The sequence below is a fragment of the Frieseomelitta varia genome, unplaced genomic scaffold, assembly GCF_011392965.1.
Source record: "Frieseomelitta varia isolate USP_RPSP 00005682 unplaced genomic scaffold, Fvar_1.2 scaffold_507, whole genome shotgun sequence".
NCBI classification, from domain to species: Eukaryota; Metazoa; Arthropoda; class Insecta; order Hymenoptera; family Apidae; genus Frieseomelitta; species Frieseomelitta varia.
In genome coordinates this window covers 14410-35064 of record NW_025110265.1, presented here as the reverse complement: position 1 = coordinate 35064, position 20655 = coordinate 14410, and the positions used below count along the sequence as shown (strand labels likewise).

Below are 20655 nucleotides of genomic sequence, written 5' to 3'. Positions count from 1 at the left end.
TCTATTATTACACTGTATGAAATAATAGATTTATAGTAAAATAATTAGGACATGTACTATTATTGCATCGTATTGACAGACAAATCTGATTGTCAGTGCTCGTGGTGGAAGAATTGTATCGAAATAAATTTCAGTGCTGAATTTCCAGAATTAAATAGTTCTTTCAATTAGAATTTTGTTAACATTTTACAAAAGCTAAACAATATGGTGGTATTCCTCCCGCTGCTACGAAACGCAACGAATGAATATTTAAGATGCTCAGGGAAGTGAAACTCAATGTCGATAACTGCAGGTTCACCGGACACGAAGTCCACGACATGAGGTCACGGGATCCAATATCGAGCCACTTGGGTCGTGGAAGCCGATACCGGCGAACCCAGGGTCATGGGGATCTAATAACGACAATTCTCGTTTGAAAATAGATTCTAACGATTCCGAGATCGGTTGCACGTGATTCTCATAGAAAATCACGTACAAAAAGAAAATAGAACTTTATAACTTCCAACCTTTTATTAATTTATAAAAACTAAACATTTAAATCTTCACTATCTCACTTCATTCCAAGAAACATTCCAGGAAACGAATTTCGATTGAAATAAACTGTTGTACAGTGTCCCTTTAAAAATCTTTACAAAGACACGACCAATTATTATTATTATTTCCTACATCTTCAAACACATTTAAGAAATACATACCTCTCGAGATAAGAGAATTGAATGTTTGCATCTAGGGGAAAATTTAACAGTTTACAGTCTCATTCTACTGTAACGATAAGAAAAGACAACTGGAATAAATTATTTCCTAAAAGGCACAGCAACTGTCGGTTGCTAATTGACATACATTTTATCTTTCTCGAAACCAAAGAATCGAGTATTCGTGTAACAAAACTAGCCAATATAAATTTTGATTATTTAATTCACGATTCTTTTCTAAGAACGATTGAAGACGCGGCTCGACTTTCGATCGTTGAGCAGCATACATTCCCGAAAATAAGAGGACAGAGCGTTCGTGCATTTCCACCAACCAAGACAATTATGAACGCCCGAACAGTGTCGTCCCGCTTTCACCAAAAAGGCAGCCACGATTAAAACGCGTTTTCATTTTCGTGCCTCTTCAAAGACGCCTGAAAGAGAGCACTTGAATCTTCCGTTGTTAATTAGCGCGCATCTTGGCTGCGTGAAGATCAGAGGATCGGTGTACCGGCTCTTGTGAGCCAATCGGCCATTGAATTGGCAGCGTACGTAGCAACGCAGCCGGCTCTGACGCGGACTTAATACAGCAAAGCGGTATAGAGAGTAGGCAGCTGTAAGCGGGCTAGCGAGTTGTAAACGGCACGCAAATGGAACGCGCCCCCTTAAATCGTTGCGCGTAGACAGAAAGAGAGAGAGAGAGAGAGAGAGAGAGAGAGAGAGAGAGAGAGGGGCGAACGAGTGGTTATATCGGCCAGCTCGGAACGACCGCGGATGCATTACAACTGCAACTGCAGCAGCGTGCGGGAATAGAAGCGAGCGTAGCTCGGCGTATACGCGATAGGAATAATTAATACAGCCATAAACAAGCGGGCAGGATAGGGTGGAAGCGAGCGAGGCCGATATCGTCCTACCGACACATAAAATTGATATCCGTGCTTGAAGGAGGGAGGATCATTCTGAAGGCAACCCATATATCCGGCGACTCAGATGGATCGCTCGCCCCTCTCTCTCTCTCTCTCTCTCTCTCTCCCGTCATTCGAATAGAGTGGCAATTGTACCAGAGATCTCTGTATGTTATACCGGTTATTTATGTGTCCGTACGCTGCGATTATGTGCGTCGCGTCGTCGCGATTCAAGGCGTCGCATTTCTGATTTGGACAGTTTTCAGAGCTTTCAGAGACTATACACGATGGATTTGTGTATATCTATGGTAGAAGGAATCGTAGTGAAATATTTAAATACATAATTGTCGACATTATATTTTTCTTTTTCTTTTTTTTTTTCTTTGATATCTGACGTTACGATAGAATTTCAATTCCTTTGAGAAGAATTCACATTGTCAAATACTGGTTTTTAACGTTGGAAACATTGAATGATAAATTCAAATACGTGACATTTGAACTGTACTGTAGATCTTTCGATCGTAGCAGATTAACTTAGAGACTTCTCCTTTAGTCTCTAATAAAATGTTTCCTTCTTATCCTGGAATCGCATTTCTTCGTTACCGTGAAGAAATATCTCCCATGGGGAGGCCCACAGGGAAGGTTACCCGATCGATAGAACACACGCGTTTTCTATCAGCTCGTAACACAAGGAAACCAGGATCAGAAAAGTTTCGGTGATACGTTTACAATTTTATTAGCTACGTGTCCCTACGTAAGACACAACACGCGGCCAACCTGGTATTTCCTTATTTACAGTAACTCAACTTGTACCCTCTCTCTTCGGTAAGAAAATCTTCTTTACCTAATAAAATGCCTGTGTCTACAAAACAGCCACTACTCGGTAACTCTTTTATCCGAAATCGCTCGAGATCGAATGAAATTCCTAGAGCCGAGACTCTGTACATTCTTGCGTGTACCAAACCAAATGTTCAAGAAACTTGATCGAGATGCCCAGTGTTTAAATACTTTTGTTTTTAAATACATTAAGCATCGTATAATCTGTATAATATATTCTTAGATTTGTCAATTAATCCAATTTGTTTGGTTATGAGTCTCATTGTATTGTTAACAAAATTCTACATAAACTTTCAGAGTATGGCTATGAACACCTATTTCGCTCTAAGACTCCAACGTCAGTCAGACACGCTCAAAAACTAACTTTTTACAGTTTCAGTTTTATATTATTTAATTATACATAATTATACATATTTAGTTATACAGTTTCAGTTTTATATTATTTAATTATAGTTTTCATTTGGAATAATATCTTGCTGTTGTCTTAGATAATATCCGAGAATTTGAAATAAGTGTACATTATATATTTACAACATCTTTTTATTCTTTCAATTCTTATTTCCTGCTAGAATTAACTACGTATAAACAACTGCCTCGCTTCTGAAATTTAATAGTACAAAAAACTACTAACTTTTAGATAAAATCAAAGATCCATGCTAGATCAAACAGTCTCATTTGAAACATATTTTATACATGAACAAATAATTTAAAAACGTCCTCCAAACAGAGAAAGAAAGGTAATTCTTATTTCCTTGTGTTTCTCCTGTTTCACTTCATACGGGGCATAAAGCACGAAGAACTTAAACATCATATGGCACAGCTCGAGAGCAAACGCTGGATTTGCCATCGGGAAAAGCCGTTCCTCCGAAACAAAGGGCACCGTGAGTCCTCGTATTTTTCGGATTTCCTACCTCCGAGTTCCAGCCGAGGCACACAAAACTTCGCGAATTTTACAAATGCCCTTTATGAAGCGCGAAGCGACGTCGAAAAACGGGTCTTTCTCTCCCCTCTCCCCCGGTCTCATAATTCAAACTCCGCGGCGCTATTAATTCCGCGGAAAACGGAAAAAACGGTCCGCGTTATTGCGTTATTCCCTGAACGCGTTTTCGCGCTCGCCTGACAGTCGAAAGATCCTCTTCGGCAACCGAGGCGATATTTCGATTCATTCAATTGGAAATCGAGCACGTTCGAAATGAAACGATTCTTCGTTAGTAGATAGCCGCGGCAAACAGATTAGAAGCGTGCACCTTTCCAGCCGCGTTCCCTTCGAAAGAAAGTAATTGCCTACACGACTTGTCGTCGCGGAGGAACGGAAACGGGACGCGCCGCGTAAGCTCGTTCCGGTTTCTCGGCTCTGCGAGACCAGGCGCCGGCTATCACCTGCTCGAGTTACCTGGCCTCGACCTCCTAACCTCGTCGAGATAATGAAACCCTGCGGAAGACGTTGCTCCCGGTGGCTTTAATTCCATCAGTACATCGCCTTCCCGGCGCAATTCCAATTTGTTCCCCACCGAAACGGCTTAAACATCCTTTCCCCCTCCCTCTTCCCTTCAGCGCGATAGAACATTTCGAGCTGCCGAAGCGAGAGAGAAAGAGAGAGAAAAAAAAGAAGGAAAAAGAGGTAAAAGGAGAAGAGAAAAAATGTTCACAGGCTGCGAGGATATAGATTTATGGAGCTACGATGGATAATAAATTGGGTTGTACCGTTGGCTAGAAAGAGCGATACTTCCTAGGAAAGTAAACTTCTCGGTGATATCGGTCGGAAACAGAAAGTTTCGAAGAGAAATGTTATTAATTGCCTAGCTCTTTGATTTCTTAGAATCAATATGTAAATTGTATTCATGGGTCTTACATATTAGTACGAGGAGTATGAGAAAATTGTTGTTACAAATGTTAGTTGATTATAAATTTGTAAATTACGTTCCGAATTACATTACGAATGTCATAGCCTGCGGCTGTATAATATTCATTGGCTTTTAGCAGTCCTCAGTGAAATATTATCTTCAATAACATATATTAAGAAATTCTTCGATAATAAATGAGAGAGGAAATAACAGAAGGAAATTGGAATTTTATGTTACTGTCCATAAGTATTCCAACACTTTCAAGTTGCTGCAAATGATTTATAAATAATTTCAAATGAAAATGTTTAGTATAACATTAGTCTCTGATACTGTCTAAGATAATTACGTACGTATGGTTACTATGACGAAAACATGACATTTATACATATATCGAATAAACGCTCACGTACATTAATACACATTTTTATATTCAGCGCGGAAAAACTGATTAGTGTGACAATTTTCATTCCAATTTTCGTCTTTAAACGAATAATTAAATAACGAGGTGCGATGTTTAACTAGCAAAATGGCATTTCTCGGCACCTACGAAAAAGAAACGAAGCCAGTCCCCGGCCCGTTTCTTTAATTTCGCTCGTTCTTTAAGGAAGCGTTCTGCTCTTCCTCCTCTCGGTTAATGTTCATTAACGAGCACGGTCGTTAGACTGTTGCTCAATCTAAGAGGAAAATATTCCGGAACTGCGTATTATCGTTAGCGAGATCTCGATCCCGGGGTTACCGGTGAGAAGCTTGCCTCTAATCCGCTTGCGGCTGAAATCTTTCCCCTGTTAAGGTAACGAAGAACCCGTATAATTCGAATTTGTCTTCTCTCAACGAACTCGAACCCTCTTTCTTGATATACATTCCTCTCCATTTTTCCTCGGCCAACAAGTCTCACGGACAAACAGAAGTGACGTGAAAAAAAGGAAAAACGAATCGGCTTCTTTGCAAATTGTCCCCAATAGAGGTTCTTTAATATTCTTTGTTGCAATTTGATCTCGATTCTTTATTGCAACACTCGTTCAGCATTGAAAAAATTCTTTTTGTCTCTTTAAAAAGGAAACATGTTACTCCCTAGATGTATAGAAAGATATTTTACCTTTATTTAAATACATTTTACCTTTCATTAAAATATATTTAAATATATTTTATTTATATTGAAATATATTTTACCTTTTATTACAAAAATTCTTCTGTTACTCCACTTTGGAAATTTGATAACTTTTTAATGTATATTCTTTGCATTTCTACTTTTATAAATTTCGCATGAATGAGTAAAAATTCGCAGCCCGATGAATAATCAAACGGAATTAAATGATGCATTCTTTTCTCTTTTTTTTTTTTCTTTTCTTTTTGCCGAATACAGTAGTATAACCACAATATATATCCGACTCGGAAAACTATTACTCTCCACGCGACCGACACACGCTTTTGCCACGGCTGCCTGTGTTCAATGCTAACGTACTAACAAACAATTCCCGGGAAAGGGAAGTTAGAAAGCAAAGAGAAATTCTTTTGAGTCGCGCGGACAAAGCAGCGCCGATTTCGGGAAACTGGGGAGCCGATCGTTGGACGAGGATCGCTAGTAACCAGTTGTAACTATTCGTTTACGGTGAAACGAATTTGGCCGATGCTCGGCGATATTCCGAAAATCGTGCGAAACGAACCGACCCACGGGAGGACGGCTCGACCAAAAAGAAACAAAATCCGGTCCTATCTCTTTCCACGCCTCGGGGCGAAAGCTCTCGTCTGGATGGAAGCACTCACCGATCGGGCCAGCGCTCTGATGGCGCCGCGTGCAGAGCGAGGAGAGCCGACAGAGAGACAGAAGGAGACAGAGAAAAAAAAAAGAGGGGACGAAGGACCAAAAAAAAAAAAAAAAAAAAAGGAAAAGAGAAAAAAAAATGAAATGCAGGCAGAGCTGGTCGTCGGGAAAAAGCTGGCGGACAGAAGGGAAAGGGATAGAAAGGAAGAGAGAGGAAGTGTGGCCGTAGAAAATTGTTTCCAGGCCGCGCGGTAATCTGCTAATAGGGTGTCCCCGTTCGGGCCGGTAATCCGTAATCCATCGATACTCGATTCGATACTCGATAGATGCACGTACACCCTCCACCGGCTCTCACCACGCGCGCGATAAATTATACACGCAACGTCGCGTGTACCAAATAATACGTTCGGCCCGTTGCACGTTCCTTGCATTCGCGATACGAATTATTCGATTCTGGCGTCGTGAACGTTTTTAACGAAGAAGAAGAAACGTAAATGACGTAGATTTTGGTACGGTGAGACGAGCTCCATTTTCTACGAATCGATCCGATGTACTCGCGATTCGAGGAGGCGTCGAGAGTGTCTAACTTTAACAGAGTGTAAACAAGTACGCAGTTTGACTGATATGTAAATTGAAGAACAAAAATAATAATTAGATTCCCCGTGAATTTTCATTAATTTACATAATACAACTCGAATAGAGATTATTGGCACTCTTCCACCGTCAATGGTTAATTTCACTTATCTCAATCGAACGATCGATTTGATATATTCGGCAAAATGTCAAGAGACTGCGAACCTTGAGTTTTTAATAAAATACAAGGATTATATTCGTGGAATCTGAAACCAAGTACTATGACAATGAGCCATGTCAATTGATGTTTTATAGGAAATAATTAGATCGCAATGTGAGTAAACGTAATTTTGATGAACGATACTAAAAATTAGACTGAAAAAAGAGACCTGTCGATGAAGTATCAATCTCACTCTCTTGCTTCAATGAAAAATTAATTTTTCATTTGACAATAGTTCAAAAGACTTTGTCGTTTTTCACTTGCACTTTAACGATGACATAACGCGGTCATCTTCGTGTCAAAGAAATTAAATTGCAAAGAAAAGTGTGTATGATACAGATAATAAAGAACACAGGCTTTTATTTGTTAGATCCTTTTCAAAAAGCATCTGAAATCAGAGATTACAAATTGATCATTTTTATCACTCTGGTAAATTTAATCCTTTAATGTCACGAACGAACAGGTCAAGGACCTCCGTCTCGGGAGCAGATAGGAATTTTCACGGAACACTCGGTGCATTTGCATGTTCGAGCAGCCAGAGAGAAATTTTCTAGTTTCCCCTTGTCGCGCATTGAATTTCCTCGGAAGAGGGAGAGCGAAACGGAGCCGGAAAGGACAGGAGAAATATCTGTCGGCTCAGTCGCCTGTAACTTTATTTTTCTCCTTAATCCCTGCGCGAAATGAAACACAGACGTGCAAGCCTACAACAGGATTTCCGTCCATCCATCGTCTTTGTGGACGCTCGGTTGATCTCTCAAAAGTACTGCAAATTCTATCGATGAGCACGAGTGTCGAACGTATCGAATAGCTGAGCGACCTAGTGTCTGACCACGCACGGCCCTTAACTACTGGCCAAAGTAAAGTGGCTGCTCTGTTGTTCGAAACCATTGAATTTTCATTCGTCACGGCGCATTAAAGGCGTTGAACATATTAAGTAATCCTATAAGTATTGCGATCATTGATTTTTATATACTATATTTTATGTAACATTATTATATTACTTCATACACTATATTCTTAACAATAACAAATTATTCGTTGGAAACAAGTGTAGAATTTCCTTTATATATTTCGTATAATATAATTTATATTTTATTGTTTTATTTAATTTCATGAAAGTCCCGTAAGGAACAATTTCGATTATTCTACAGATCAGGAAAATTTACAGGACGAATAAAAAATCAAATAATTTATAAATTCACGAATCACACCGGACGAAGCCCAGAATCTTTTGCAATCTTTTACATTTCATTACTTTAACAAACATAATAACAATCTTTATTTCAAAAGTAACTTTCAAAGAAAAAATCACACACTTTTTCGTAGAAGAAGCCAATATCACGTAACGATGATTCTCTCTGATGAAAAGAGCAGGAAGGTTGATTTCTAATTAGCGAAAAAGCGCGCAATTGCGACTAGCAGTCCGCCAAGAGCTCCTTCTGTTCCCTTCAGTTTGTTTTAATTACATCGATCAGTCGTTTCAACAACGCGATACTAGAAAAAAATTGATCCGATCAAGAGCAAGCGTAATCAACCGACTCGATAACAGAGAGCGTGTTTCTTTGATTTTCTTTCATTCCTCCGTCCCCTTTCTTTTTTTTTTTTTTTTTTACGCTGTCGCACTCGCGGCAATATCATCGCAAACGAACGCGCTCGGTAATGACTGCCGCGTAATAATGACTGGTGATCGGCCTCAGCGCTAATGGCGCTCGCCGTATTGCAATTTGAATTTCGCTGAAATCAGTAGAAAAAGCAGACACGCGGAATGAATATGTTAATTGGCTTTGGGATTGGCTGTCCCTATCGGTGATTGATTAAAATTCGATACGTGCTGCCAATCCCTCGCGACGATCGCCCGGGGGATGAAACAGCGCGGAAGGGTGAGGAACGACTGCGAGGGACCGGTGCTTCCATGGCAAGTTACTTTGCGGATATAAACGAGATTGAAATTTCGATGGAAATTACCGCCCAGTATCTTGTGGACTTAAGCGGCGCGCGGTCGCCAAGTCAAACAGAAGTCGGGGGACTCGTCATCTACCACACGCCGGACGCGTGTTGCCGTCGCTCTGCCGCTTTAATAAATTCTTAAAGGCATTTTCAGTTCGTGTCACTCCTCCCGGTTATTTGTCCCAACTCTCTGCCGACTTGACCCTACGGAACATTGTTTTTCTTTTTTCCCCGTTAGGCTCTAGAAAGTTTTAAAGCTCGAGGAGACTGGTAGAGGATATACTGGTTTCAAAAATGTGGTATAATTCGAATGGAAAATGGAAACTTTTAGAAATTTCAATATATAAAAATTGAAGCTCACGAGTCTCGATTGAAAGATCCGAATCTCGAAAAATTAAAATTTAAACGCAAAAGGGAAAGACGAATTAAAGAACTCGGATTCGGAAGTTTGAACGTCAGTTTTGAATTAAAAAGTTTTGTTAACGTCGTGATAAAAGATGCTAAATAACAATTAAAATCAATAGGTTGGCTATAGATGAAAGCAGAAATCGATGTTTCGATTAAACATCTGACTGACGCATTTAAATTGAAAATCTGAAAAGACAATTAGGCAAAAACGCGCGAAGAACTACAAAGAGACAACTCTGCCGCGAGTAACGTGAATGTATGTCGCTGAGAATAGTGGTACATGTTGACTTTCACCTGCGGATTTATCGCGACACACCTCGGGGAATGTTATCATTGGGGAGCAACCGTGTCTTGTTTCACGCGCGTGGTGTCCTCCTTTTCTTCTGGAATCTCGGCTGCACGCGCGATAAATTCCGCGTACGAAAACTACTGCGCCGTGAGCATGTTTATTCGACAGCTCTGTGTGTTCAAAATTTAAATTTCGGGATAACAATGAACGTATAATCTTTCCGCGCTCGATTAACTTTCACTCTGCTGTCTTAAAATTCGCTGGATATTTTAACTTTTGGGAAATAGATTCAGACACACGTAACTATATGAAAACACTCGTGAAGAGACTTTAAACAATTTGTTCCTCGCGTGTATTTAATTGATTTTAGCAGATTTAGTTTATTTTAATCTGAGTTGACTTTGATTAGTTAATTTATGTTTTTAACGAATTTTTATTTTTAAGAATGTAAAGGAAATGAAAAAAAATTGCATCACTCGAGGAAACTTATAGCGGATAACTGTACTTCGAACGTTCCAAATGCAATTTTTGCTCATCAAAGCATAAAGGCATAAAATTCCGCAATTTATTAACAACACTTGAAAGAAATATATCGACACCTTTCCTCAGCATATTATTATTAGCACAATCTCATTGCATATTGCCAAGAGGAAGCAAATTTCTTCACAGTATCGTACTGGCAATTTACAATACTGTGACATTTATAAGTAGATTGTGGATTTTCTTGCATCAATAGAAAATTTCGAAAAAATATTCCATTAAATGTAAAGACATAGAACTTCATAAAAAAAAAAGAAACGCTACGGTCTGCTAATAAAAATTTACATCGAGTGAGTGAAAAATATTTGGAACAGATAAAAATAAAAAACAGAGATGCGAATGACGAATATTTGATCTAGAGTAAATATGTATATCGAATATACATATGAAAGACGACGTTATTATTGAATGAATGAAAGGTGCACGACCATCCGAGATTTTAGGACGTGCTCGAGTGTCTTTTAAGAACGGCTGCTTCCTCGAATAAAAAAAAAAAAAAAGAAGTAAAGATGCAGATGGAAAGAAAGTAATCGTGGAGCAAACGGTTCGGCCAATGAAAAGTCAATGAAAATTAGACTGAAAGTAAGAAGGGAAAGTCGAGAACTGATGTTCAAGAGCTTCAAGTTCCTGCATAATCGTAATTGCAATTTTATTATTAAACCTAGTTTCCGTCGTTTCGTTTAACCCTCTACTCTCGAGCCGGAGACTCGGAGACTTCGCTGATCCTCTACATATTCCCTTTAACGATAAGGCTGCAAGTTTCGTTGATGCAAGTTTGAATGGAATTAACGTAACGGATCACTCCATTCTGTCACGTTTAACAGGAAAACGTATGATGGATGTATTGCTCGCGAACGTTTTAAAAATATATTATGCGTGTAATGTTTTAATAATATTTTAAAATTTTTACTAAATATGTATAAATATCGTCCATATACATTTACAACATCTATATACAATATATAAATAACTTTTATATATATTTTCAAATTATACCTATCGTTACAATGCTAGCAAAATTCCAATATATCTCTAAAAACGCACACAATATATACATAAAAATTTCACTAAATGAACACTTTCGCAAATCGATAGAAAAAAATTGCTACGTTTTTATAGTTACACTCAAATTAAGAAAAGTCTCGCACAGTTTGGGCGTAAAAGTTCTTCCACGTAGACGAACAGTTTCGCGAACCATCGCGAATCAATGAGAAGGATTCTCGGGAATGTTCCACATTTACGTATATAAATTAACAAGAGCCTCGCAGACTCCACTCCAGGTTTCACGATCCAAGTACGTCGTCCCGGGCGGCGCCGAGGGTTGAAGCCCGCAGCACATATTAAAATCTTATCCGCAACTCTCAACGTTCCCACAATATTTTCCAGCAGAGTTATTTAATTTCGCCGATGCTTGCCACATAATGAATGTAAGTAGAAGAACGTTGCAAATGAGGCTGGTCGAGGTAGTTGCCGTTGGCGCGGGCACGCCGACGTTAATGAAACACGTCCACAGTTGGCAATTGTCTCGCCGCAGCCGCGACAAACCGGCACCCGCAACGGGAAAGAAAGAGACGCGCCATCCAGTCTGCACGTCGCCGTCGCGTCTCCACGTTTCGTTTCGTTTCGTTTCGTTTCCATCATGATGCGTCTATACACCGTCTGCTCTTTCACCGACCCAGCCGTGAATTCAAATGAGAGAGCCTTCTCTTTTCGGCTTAATTCCCCGACCTGCAGGGGCCGTATGCAGTAATATGTCCGCCGGTGTTCTCTCGTTGCCTCTGTTTCACGGTGCACGCGCGCGAAAGGGAAAATTTCAGAGGGACTTTTAGAACGCGAGGAATCTGGGTCAAGACACGGGTTACGCGAACAATCTTAACAAATAGGCACGCAACGCTTGCTCGTTTCCCTGAACGTTTGCCATTACACGCTAGTAGTTCCTCTACAGTAGATTTACATTTTCGATCGCTAGCTTTGGATGAATTGTTTGTAAATTCCTATTAATTTTATATTACTGTATGGTAGTTAACGCTAGAACTACCAAAGTGGCCGAAATAACTAGATATTTTATAGACGTAACACACGCGTATTTTTGAGGATTTAAATAATTTTTTTGTAAAATATAGAAATAAAAGTGTAGGGGATGCATTCCTCTGTCCTTGGTACTAATGGCCAGGAGTATTAAATATAATGTGAGGGGTGCATACTCAGGACGCATTTGCCAACATTACTTTATGAGTCTGAGCCTGTCGATAATCATAAAACGCCTTACCTTCTCGATCACGTGGTTTGTAAGAACTCAGTTTAGTCTAGAAAATAGTTCAAGTCCGTAAGTACAACCTACAACGTTCAACATGTAACAAACACTCGACCACCCTCACCGCCGATTCCTAAAAAAAAAGCAAGTTCTTCTCTTTTTTTGACTTCAATGTCTCTGATGGAAATTTTACGCTTTAATCGTCGGTAGTTCCAGTTGAGAACAGTTTAGAGTTTCAAGTGGCTCAGTTGTGAAATTTTTAATTCGATTCAACATCGATTGAAATTTACAAAGTAAAAATCAAATAGCCAAAGTTTTAGTTTACCAACGTAAATTGACAATAGTCCCCTTGAAAACCTGTTTGAGGATTATTTAAACGCCAGTTTCGTTCGTTACAAGCAATTCTATTACCAATTTATTCCACGATGCGTGTAAGGCGCGCTCGTACCCGCGATAGCTCGCCCGATGACAAGTAATTTCGCATTCACGCGCATTCATCGCGAGACTCGTTTCAGAAACAATCTCCCGACTGGCGTCCCAACTAGCTCGCAGCTTTACGCTGTCTTTGATCCCTCCTTTCACGTCTCCTTAATACACCCCGCGAAGACGAGGGAAATTGCGTTCGCGGTAAGGCGATACACGCTGCATCTTTTTCTTTTTTTTTTTCTAGGAAAAATAACGCTCGTTCGTTCAACAGGGATAGAAGCGAGTTCGCCTTCCAGCACCAGTTTCTCCAAACCTTCCCCCCGATACCAGTTACGACCCCGACCGGTTGATGCTCGCGCGTGCAGGAACGCCCGCTCGTAAACCATTTCGAAAGGAACCACTTCGAGATATTCTCTTACCCCCCCCCCCCGTCTCTCTCCCGTTTAATGCACATATTTCACTCAGCCGAGGTAAAAGGAAATCACACGGCGCGTGGATTTTTCTCTCGACGGTCGATCGAGACTCTGAAAAACGGAGAGCCGGTTTCCTCGCTCGCGCGAGAGTGGAGAGACCGCGCGTAGAAAAATGCCTGGCGAGGGCACGGGTCACGTACAACCGGGCGATAACACTCGTCGTTTTGCTTTCTCCTCTCCGTTTCGCTCTCTGCTTTCTCGTTCCTTCCAACCGGTCCCGACTCCTTCCCCACCGGCAAACCAGGGCCGCCCTTTCGTTCTTCCTGCTCGTATTCAAAGTACATGGGGCAACAAGAGGCGAGGAGGGGGTGGAGGGGCGCGCGTGCACAAAGATCACATGCCGGCCAGATTGAAGCTGCAGGGTAAACGTTCGTGTTTCTCGCTTATCCTCCTCTGACTTCCGTTCCCTCTTGAACCAACCCTCCAACCTACTTCTGTCTTTGTCCGCCGGTGCCACGCCACTGGTCCCCATCTTCGCCGCTCCTTCGAGTGCACACGCTCCTTTTCCAAGCAGCCAGAGTTTATCGTCTGCGCTCCCTCCTCGTGCTTTGAGCGAATCTGCGTGAAAATAGGGAAGAAGCCCGGATGAGGGACACACGACGCGGCGTGTGTTATGTGTACTCAAACGGGCGTATGTACATGTCGGTGTGCGCGTTCGAAGGAGACAACAAAGAGGAGGAAGAGGAGGAGGAAGAGGAGGAGGGAGTCAACCGAGCCACGAGGAGAGAATATCAGGCAGCCTTCAGACGACACAGAGACCCGTCGAATAACGAGACACACACGGCCGTGTGACGGTGCTCAAGCCCCGGAGTTTCGCAAGTATTTTCGCAACGCGGTGTGCCGCTTTTCCCTCTGTGCCAGCGGGTATCGAAATATCAGGCTAAATTATGGTAGTCAGCCGGGAAGGCGTGCGACTCTCTTTGTCGTGCATAAATAGCATCGCTTTGCCGCGGTTGCTATCTTCGCAGCGGAGAAATTGAGGATCTGCTTATCGCAATTTCGGTCTATTAAAACGCGGGGAATTTAAGATTGCTTGTTGACGATCTGCCTGCTTCCCCTGCCCGCCTCCAACCCATTCCCGGCCATAGAGCAGTTGTTTATCGCGATTTTCTTGATCCCGTTGAAAGAGGTAAATTTAAAATCGCTTACACAACGGCCTGAGCTTCTTAAAATACAGGGACTGAAGATTTCCTCGACGTGCTAAAATATACGGAACTTTGAAATGTTTCGCGGTGTCTTGTTTATTCTGTTGAAGTAGACGAGTTGGAGATCTGTTTATTCGCGATTTGTTCGGCGTTATTAAAATACGGAAGTTTACAGCAGCTTGTAATAATCCGTTTCTTTTCACAAAATGGAGGAGCCTGTTTATCGCGATGTGCTCGGAGAATTTCAATTTGCTTATAATCGTCTGCTTGTTTTATTTACAGATAGAGAGAAACGTCAAGGATCTGTTTGTTAAACGATGCATTAACCAAATCGTACACAAGAAAGCGATTCGTTTCATCGCGAAATTCGCTTATCGTTTTAATTAATGCACGATCAAGCAAACTCTTGAATCCACTTATTCAATCGCGAGCTTTTATTTTATGAACGAAAAAACAGCAAAAAAAAGAAAAAAAAGTGGAGAAAATTGATGAACCCTTATTATGTGAACCTTAATTATACAAATTATCCGACAAGGTTGAATGAAAAATGAATAAAGACAAATTACTTCGTGCCCAAGGAGAGCTACATTCTTAATTCAACTTCTAACTTTGGCTTTACTCTCTTCCGGAAATGCAAGGCCCTTGAGAACAGAGAATAATAACACACGGAACATTTCCAACCGCACCAAGTACATAGTTATCAAAATTTGGTATTAAAATTTCGATGAAAGGCATCGGGATGGGAATTGAAAGGGGAAAGGGATACATTGGGGTGAGAGGTTCGACGCGTATGAAATGCAATTTTTTCCGATATTCCAGGGCGAAGTTTAACACGTCAAACGCTGGAGCGCGTTCATTTGTCGATCGGAAGGGAAACGAAACTATCGAGAAACATGGAGCGTTCCGTCCACTTATGGTCGGCAATTCGTACTCGAGCCAACGATGGTTTAATCGACACGTCCGCGCGATAAAGAAAAGCGCGGGACAAATCGAAAGAAATAAAAAAAAAAAAAAAAAATGGACGCCGGCTCGTTACGATTGATTATGAGCTGGCCGTTTCAACGAACGGAATAAATGTGCTCGATTCATCGCCGTATCCATTAAAGCTCCATTTGCCGGCATCCTGGACCGCGAACAAAAGCGATTATTGCTCTCAGCGGTGGATTTCATCGATTATATTGTTCCAAAGATTCTGCGTTGTACCTTTTAGTTAGCTAAAATGTCGCCGATTTTTGTTACTATTTGACCCTCGGTTAAGAGATAATTCTCAATTCGTAGATAACTTTTCGCGTTAGGTTCCTTCTTTTATTAAATAATTTAGTTTTCTAAAGTGTTATAGCGATTGAAAAAGAAATTTCATTTGCTTCTAAAACCAACGACTGCAGACATTTAAACGAATTCATCTTTCTACGAACAAACGTTAAGTAAAGAATAATTTTATCTATTAGTTCTAAATATTGTTAGATGTGCTGTATTTTGGATATTTCATATTCACATTCTTTGCAAGCGTTCAGATTCTTCGCAAATGCATAAAAATATGCAAGCAAGATGTACACGTATGCATGTTGTGCAACAATGCGAAAAGAATCGTGAAAATATCCAATTTTTAGTTGAAATTCATTTCGAAGAAGGAGAAAGAAAAAAAAAGAGAAATTTCATTTTCGCTGGCAACTCGTTGCATCTTTGAATGAAATTTTACTCGCAGCTGCTAAAAAAAATCGCGGAGAGTATAACGTAAGATTTTTTCTTATTAGGCAAACCAGAGAAACGTTGACCTCTGAAGCGTTGTTTTGTAAGAACAAGCTCATTTCAGTCTGAAGCGCTCGTAGCTTTAGTTAGTTTCCGGCGAATTCGTTTAGTCTTAAGGGAGCGTGTGTGTAACGCGGGTAGCGCCAAGTATTTTAGTGAGAAATCTAGAGAGAACGTTGAGGGAATTAACCCACGAGGTATGGTCGCGGGACTAACGAGAGAACTTGAATAATATTCTCTATAAGAAATTTCTCTCTCCGCGCAAGGAAAGCGCCGACGGTGTGATGTCGAGATGGAAATCTCGCGTGAATGTTTATTGCGAGTGACAAAGTTTCGAACGTTGGGAACGTGAACGAAGAATATTTGTAAAGAGCAGTTGAGACTGAAGGGTGCAGAGGAGGAGCTGGTGGAGCAAGGTTTTGGTTGAATGACCGAACGCTTCGAAGCGTCTGCAAAATGTCTGAGTTCAGCAAAAGAGAGAGAGAAAGAGAGAGAGAGAGAAAGAGAGGAAACCTGTGTGAACTTTAAGATTAAAGCTGAAAAATGCAGACTGATTGTACCAATTGTGTATTACACAAAAAAATACACAGAATGTGAAATATACGAAATATCCAACTATTTATTACGATGTTTGGAAAGTGAAACTATTTTCTACGTAGATAGTTCGCGAGTTTTAATCGTGATTATAAAAATATGGCGTTGCATTTGACATTGTTAAAAATATTATAGATGCATATTACAGACATGTGTTACTATATCATTATGTGTGATAAAATATTGTAACATTATGTAATATTATAAATATTATATAGAAAAATAACCACGTAAAATGAAAATAATTGTTATAAATACTCGACGAGTTGCTCTGTATCACACGATGAGAACGATGACATATTATTTTGATCAAAATTCAACTTGTACTCTTTTATATATACATACGTATATATATATCCATCATATATGTATGTACAGAGAACCCTGTTCCTTTCATTCCACCAAAAGTCGTCAGCAGATAAACCCCACGACAAATCAAACAACGTAGGTGCAAGCGTCCATTCCAAAATTTCGTCACGAATTCACCGTTCACTAATCCCTAAGACATACAATTCTGGACACGTTGCGTAGCGGAAACGCCCCGTCGTAATCGCGACTGACCACCCCGATGTACGAGTGCTCGCCAGCCGTCTCATCCATACACATACCGTCGTTATTGGCGCGTGCACACGCGCGTAATAGTAATTTAAGGCGACTGGCACGAGAAGGCCTGTTCCTCGTAATTTCATCGACGCCGGTAAATCGCTTTACCAGGCATGATGTATTTTGACGAGCTAATGGATATCACGCGCAGATTATCATGCTAAAGAGACGTTAATTAACACGTCGCCCCGTTGTAACGGCCGCTTACAGCTGGCTTGGGTGCTGGCTCGGCTCGGGCTGCGGATACACGTTCACGACAACGACGGCGACGACAAGAAAACGGGAGAGGAATCAGAGAGGCGAAGTGTTCGGCCGTTTGGCAATCCAAATGGTGGACGGCCTGGGGGCCTATCGGTGGAAAGGGGAGAAAAGTGGATGGGGGTAGGTTTCCGCATGATACGAGCAGATTTTCCCCTGTTCAAAAGAATGGAATTACGCGATGGTGGTGCCAACCCCTTTGTTTCCAACCCCTTCCCTGTCCCTTCTACAGTCGGCCTCTCCCCACCTTCCTTCTCTTTTTTTCTCTTTTTTCCTTTTCTTTTTTTTTCAGCGGAGCTAGGCTAAAACTGTAATCCGATTTTCTTGACGAGAGCAATTATAAAGAGTGGCAGTGCATTAATTCTGTCGGTACGGCTGCCGCTCGCCGCAAAATTGCTTTATAATTGGTCGTTCGTATAAAAATCTGTCAGACGCGATCCTCGTCCGCGGTGAATGAGAAAAGAGATCCAGTTTGATAGTCACGAGCCTCACGAAGGTATGTGATTACTTGACTGACAATGGTTGATGTAGAGAAGGGGTAATTGTTTCGAGAGCACTGGCATTAGAATTGAAATTGGAGATACAACTGAAAACTAAGATTTCAGTGCCGAAGATTTTACTACGATGTTAATCTTCAATATCAATTCTTGAAAAAATGAAACAAAAGCGAAAATAATGTTGTATTGTAGATACGTCATCTCTAATCTATATCAGTTTCGTATTGGACTCTTTGAAACTCTATAAGTTCTACAAGCATTATTATTATTCTACAAGTTCTGTAAAATACAAATATTTCGAATAAGACATTCCATATTTTAAAATTTATTTCCATAAACTGCCACCGATTGAATTTCGATCGAAGAAATTATGCTTGGAAGTATATGAAAGTATAAGCTGTCTGCTTCACTACGTTACAAGTTCTTGACACACTTACGATTAACGTGATTTCTTGGTAAAGATTGTGAAAAACCAGCGCTCGCTTGGTAATATCTTTAATCACCCCTAAAAGAGTTAGTCCTCAAGGAGCATTAAACAAATTTTAAGTAATAGTGCTTATAAAGTTTCAAAGTTGACCTGAATAATTTTTTTCGCAAAATAACTTCCAGATGATGCACGTATTAAAAGTTTGCTGGAAGATGTAGCGTCTGCGTGGGCGGCCGAGAAGCGTCTGACTATAGACGGTTCATTACTACTTGCGCTCCTTTTATTCTTCTATTCAATGCAAACGCGCACTTGTTTTTTTCTTTTATATCAGGTTGACGCACGGGAAATGTTGTTTCTTCGAATTTTAAATTCACAAATTGCCAATTGTCAATTACATTAAACGGAAAAAAAAATTGGTATAATGATATTTACAGCAGAAATCAAACCGGCGTTAATTCTAGTCATAATATTTGGTAGCAACAATTATTCGAAAATAGTTCAAAACCTTTCTATTTTCCAATACAATTTCACTCCTACAAACAAACTTTTACGAATCAGTACGTTCAAAATCAACATGCCAGCAAGATTGCATGTCGAGACATCGTTGCGAACACAAACGAACGCGTAATCGACTCGATAAATTTCAAATTGATTCCGCGCGTTTCCTCGAACGTCGCGTTCTTAACGACGATAAAAGAGACAGTCGAGTGGTCGCGAGTTCGAGGCAGGAAGAAAACGTAGAAAAAGAAAAAAACAGGGAAAGAGAGAGAGAAAAGAAACGTAAAAAAGAGAGTGCGGACATTTTCGAATCGATCGGCAGGCGAGCAGCCAGAAGCTGGTGTGTACGTACCTCCATGCCACGTCGATTTCTCCATCGCACCCACTTGTTGAACCCCGGTCGCCAATATTCGACGAAGTACTCTTCGGTGTACTCGACCCCGTGGCCGTTCCCGAACCTGCCCTGGGTCCTGGTCGACGTTAGTATACGCGGACTGTGCAGATTCACCTCGAGGTACTCCTTGCCCTCCTTCGTGACCATATTTTTCGGGCACCAGGCGCCGCCACCCTTGTCTTGCCTCAACCTGGAAAAACCACGGGAATTATTACAACTGCCACGGGGATATTCTTCGCGCAATAATAGCAAACAGACCGTGCAAGTTTTTAAACTGAAATCACGCGATTACCTACGAGATAGAAATTGGTAAAAAAAATATTTGTTAATAAAATCGTCTTGTTCACTCGTGAAGAAAGTGATTCAAAAACCTATGTTTTTCACGATGGATTATTTTTGAGTAGAATTAGAGGTTATTCTGTTAGTCTTTTCTTTGTTCGAACCACTATTTTTGAATAACTCATTGATCTAATATGTTTGTATTTAAAAAAATTAATTCGGAAAGGAATTACTCCTTGACAGCGATGTAGGTCACATATAAGTATTATAACTTTCGATTTACCCTTCTTTGTATTCTCGAACGAAGAGCGAGGTTCGCTGACAATCTTAAGGATGCTGTATTTTTTCACAAATCCTTCGGTAAACAGAGATACTGTTCCCTCGTTTCGTATGAATAAGCAATGAAGGTTGTATTTAACGCGCGGGAGTGTACAGCAAATTTTCCTTCCCAACAGCCAAGGGAGAGAAACATATTTCTGCAAACCCTCGGCGTTTCGATACGCGTAGAAGAATAATTAATGGCTGCTCCTGCCTCCCTCTTTCCCTATATATATATTTTTTAGCGAACGCGATTCCCCACAGCGATCGACCGGTGTACCCGTATAAATTAATGACTCGCGGATTGATTTACGAGCGACCGTTTAACTGGAGATCCTTTTTTTTTTTTCACTGTCGGTTTTAAATTATTTATAATCATTCATGTGTGCTGATCTGCATTTCGAGATGATAGAAAAAGATGGAGAAAAATAGGAAGAAAGTGAGAGAATAATATAATTTATTACAGTATAATATAATTATACGGGGGTGAAAAAAAAATTATTTATAGACGGTACTAATGTTTGAATAGTAATATAAATATTTATAATTATTTATGTGTGTCGGTGCGCATTTTGAGATAATGGCTTTCAACACAGCGGTGTCAAGAGAGGCGGGGGATAACAGCGAGAGTGTGAGAAGGTAGACAGTGGTACAAGGTGGGAAAGCAATCGGCGTTTAATCATCGCGTACCGTTCTGACCCATTTATGTACAACGTCGACGCGGAG

General features: G+C 40.6%; 1 protein-coding gene across 1 annotated transcript in view; it reads right to left on the bottom strand.

Annotated features, from left to right (window-relative positions):
* Window positions 1-19522, bottom strand: part of LOC122533217 (discoidin domain-containing receptor 2) — a gene marked incomplete at its 5' end in the record, with an annotated part of 90937 nt that extends 71415 nt beyond the window's left edge. Inside the window, one exon of the mRNA XM_043662709.1 lies at window positions 19291-19522. Within this exon, the coding sequence (XP_043518644.1) occupies window positions 19291-19522 (232 nt within the window). The remainder of the gene's footprint in view (window positions 1-19290) is intronic.
* Between the last annotated feature and the right edge of the window lie 1133 nt (window positions 19523-20655).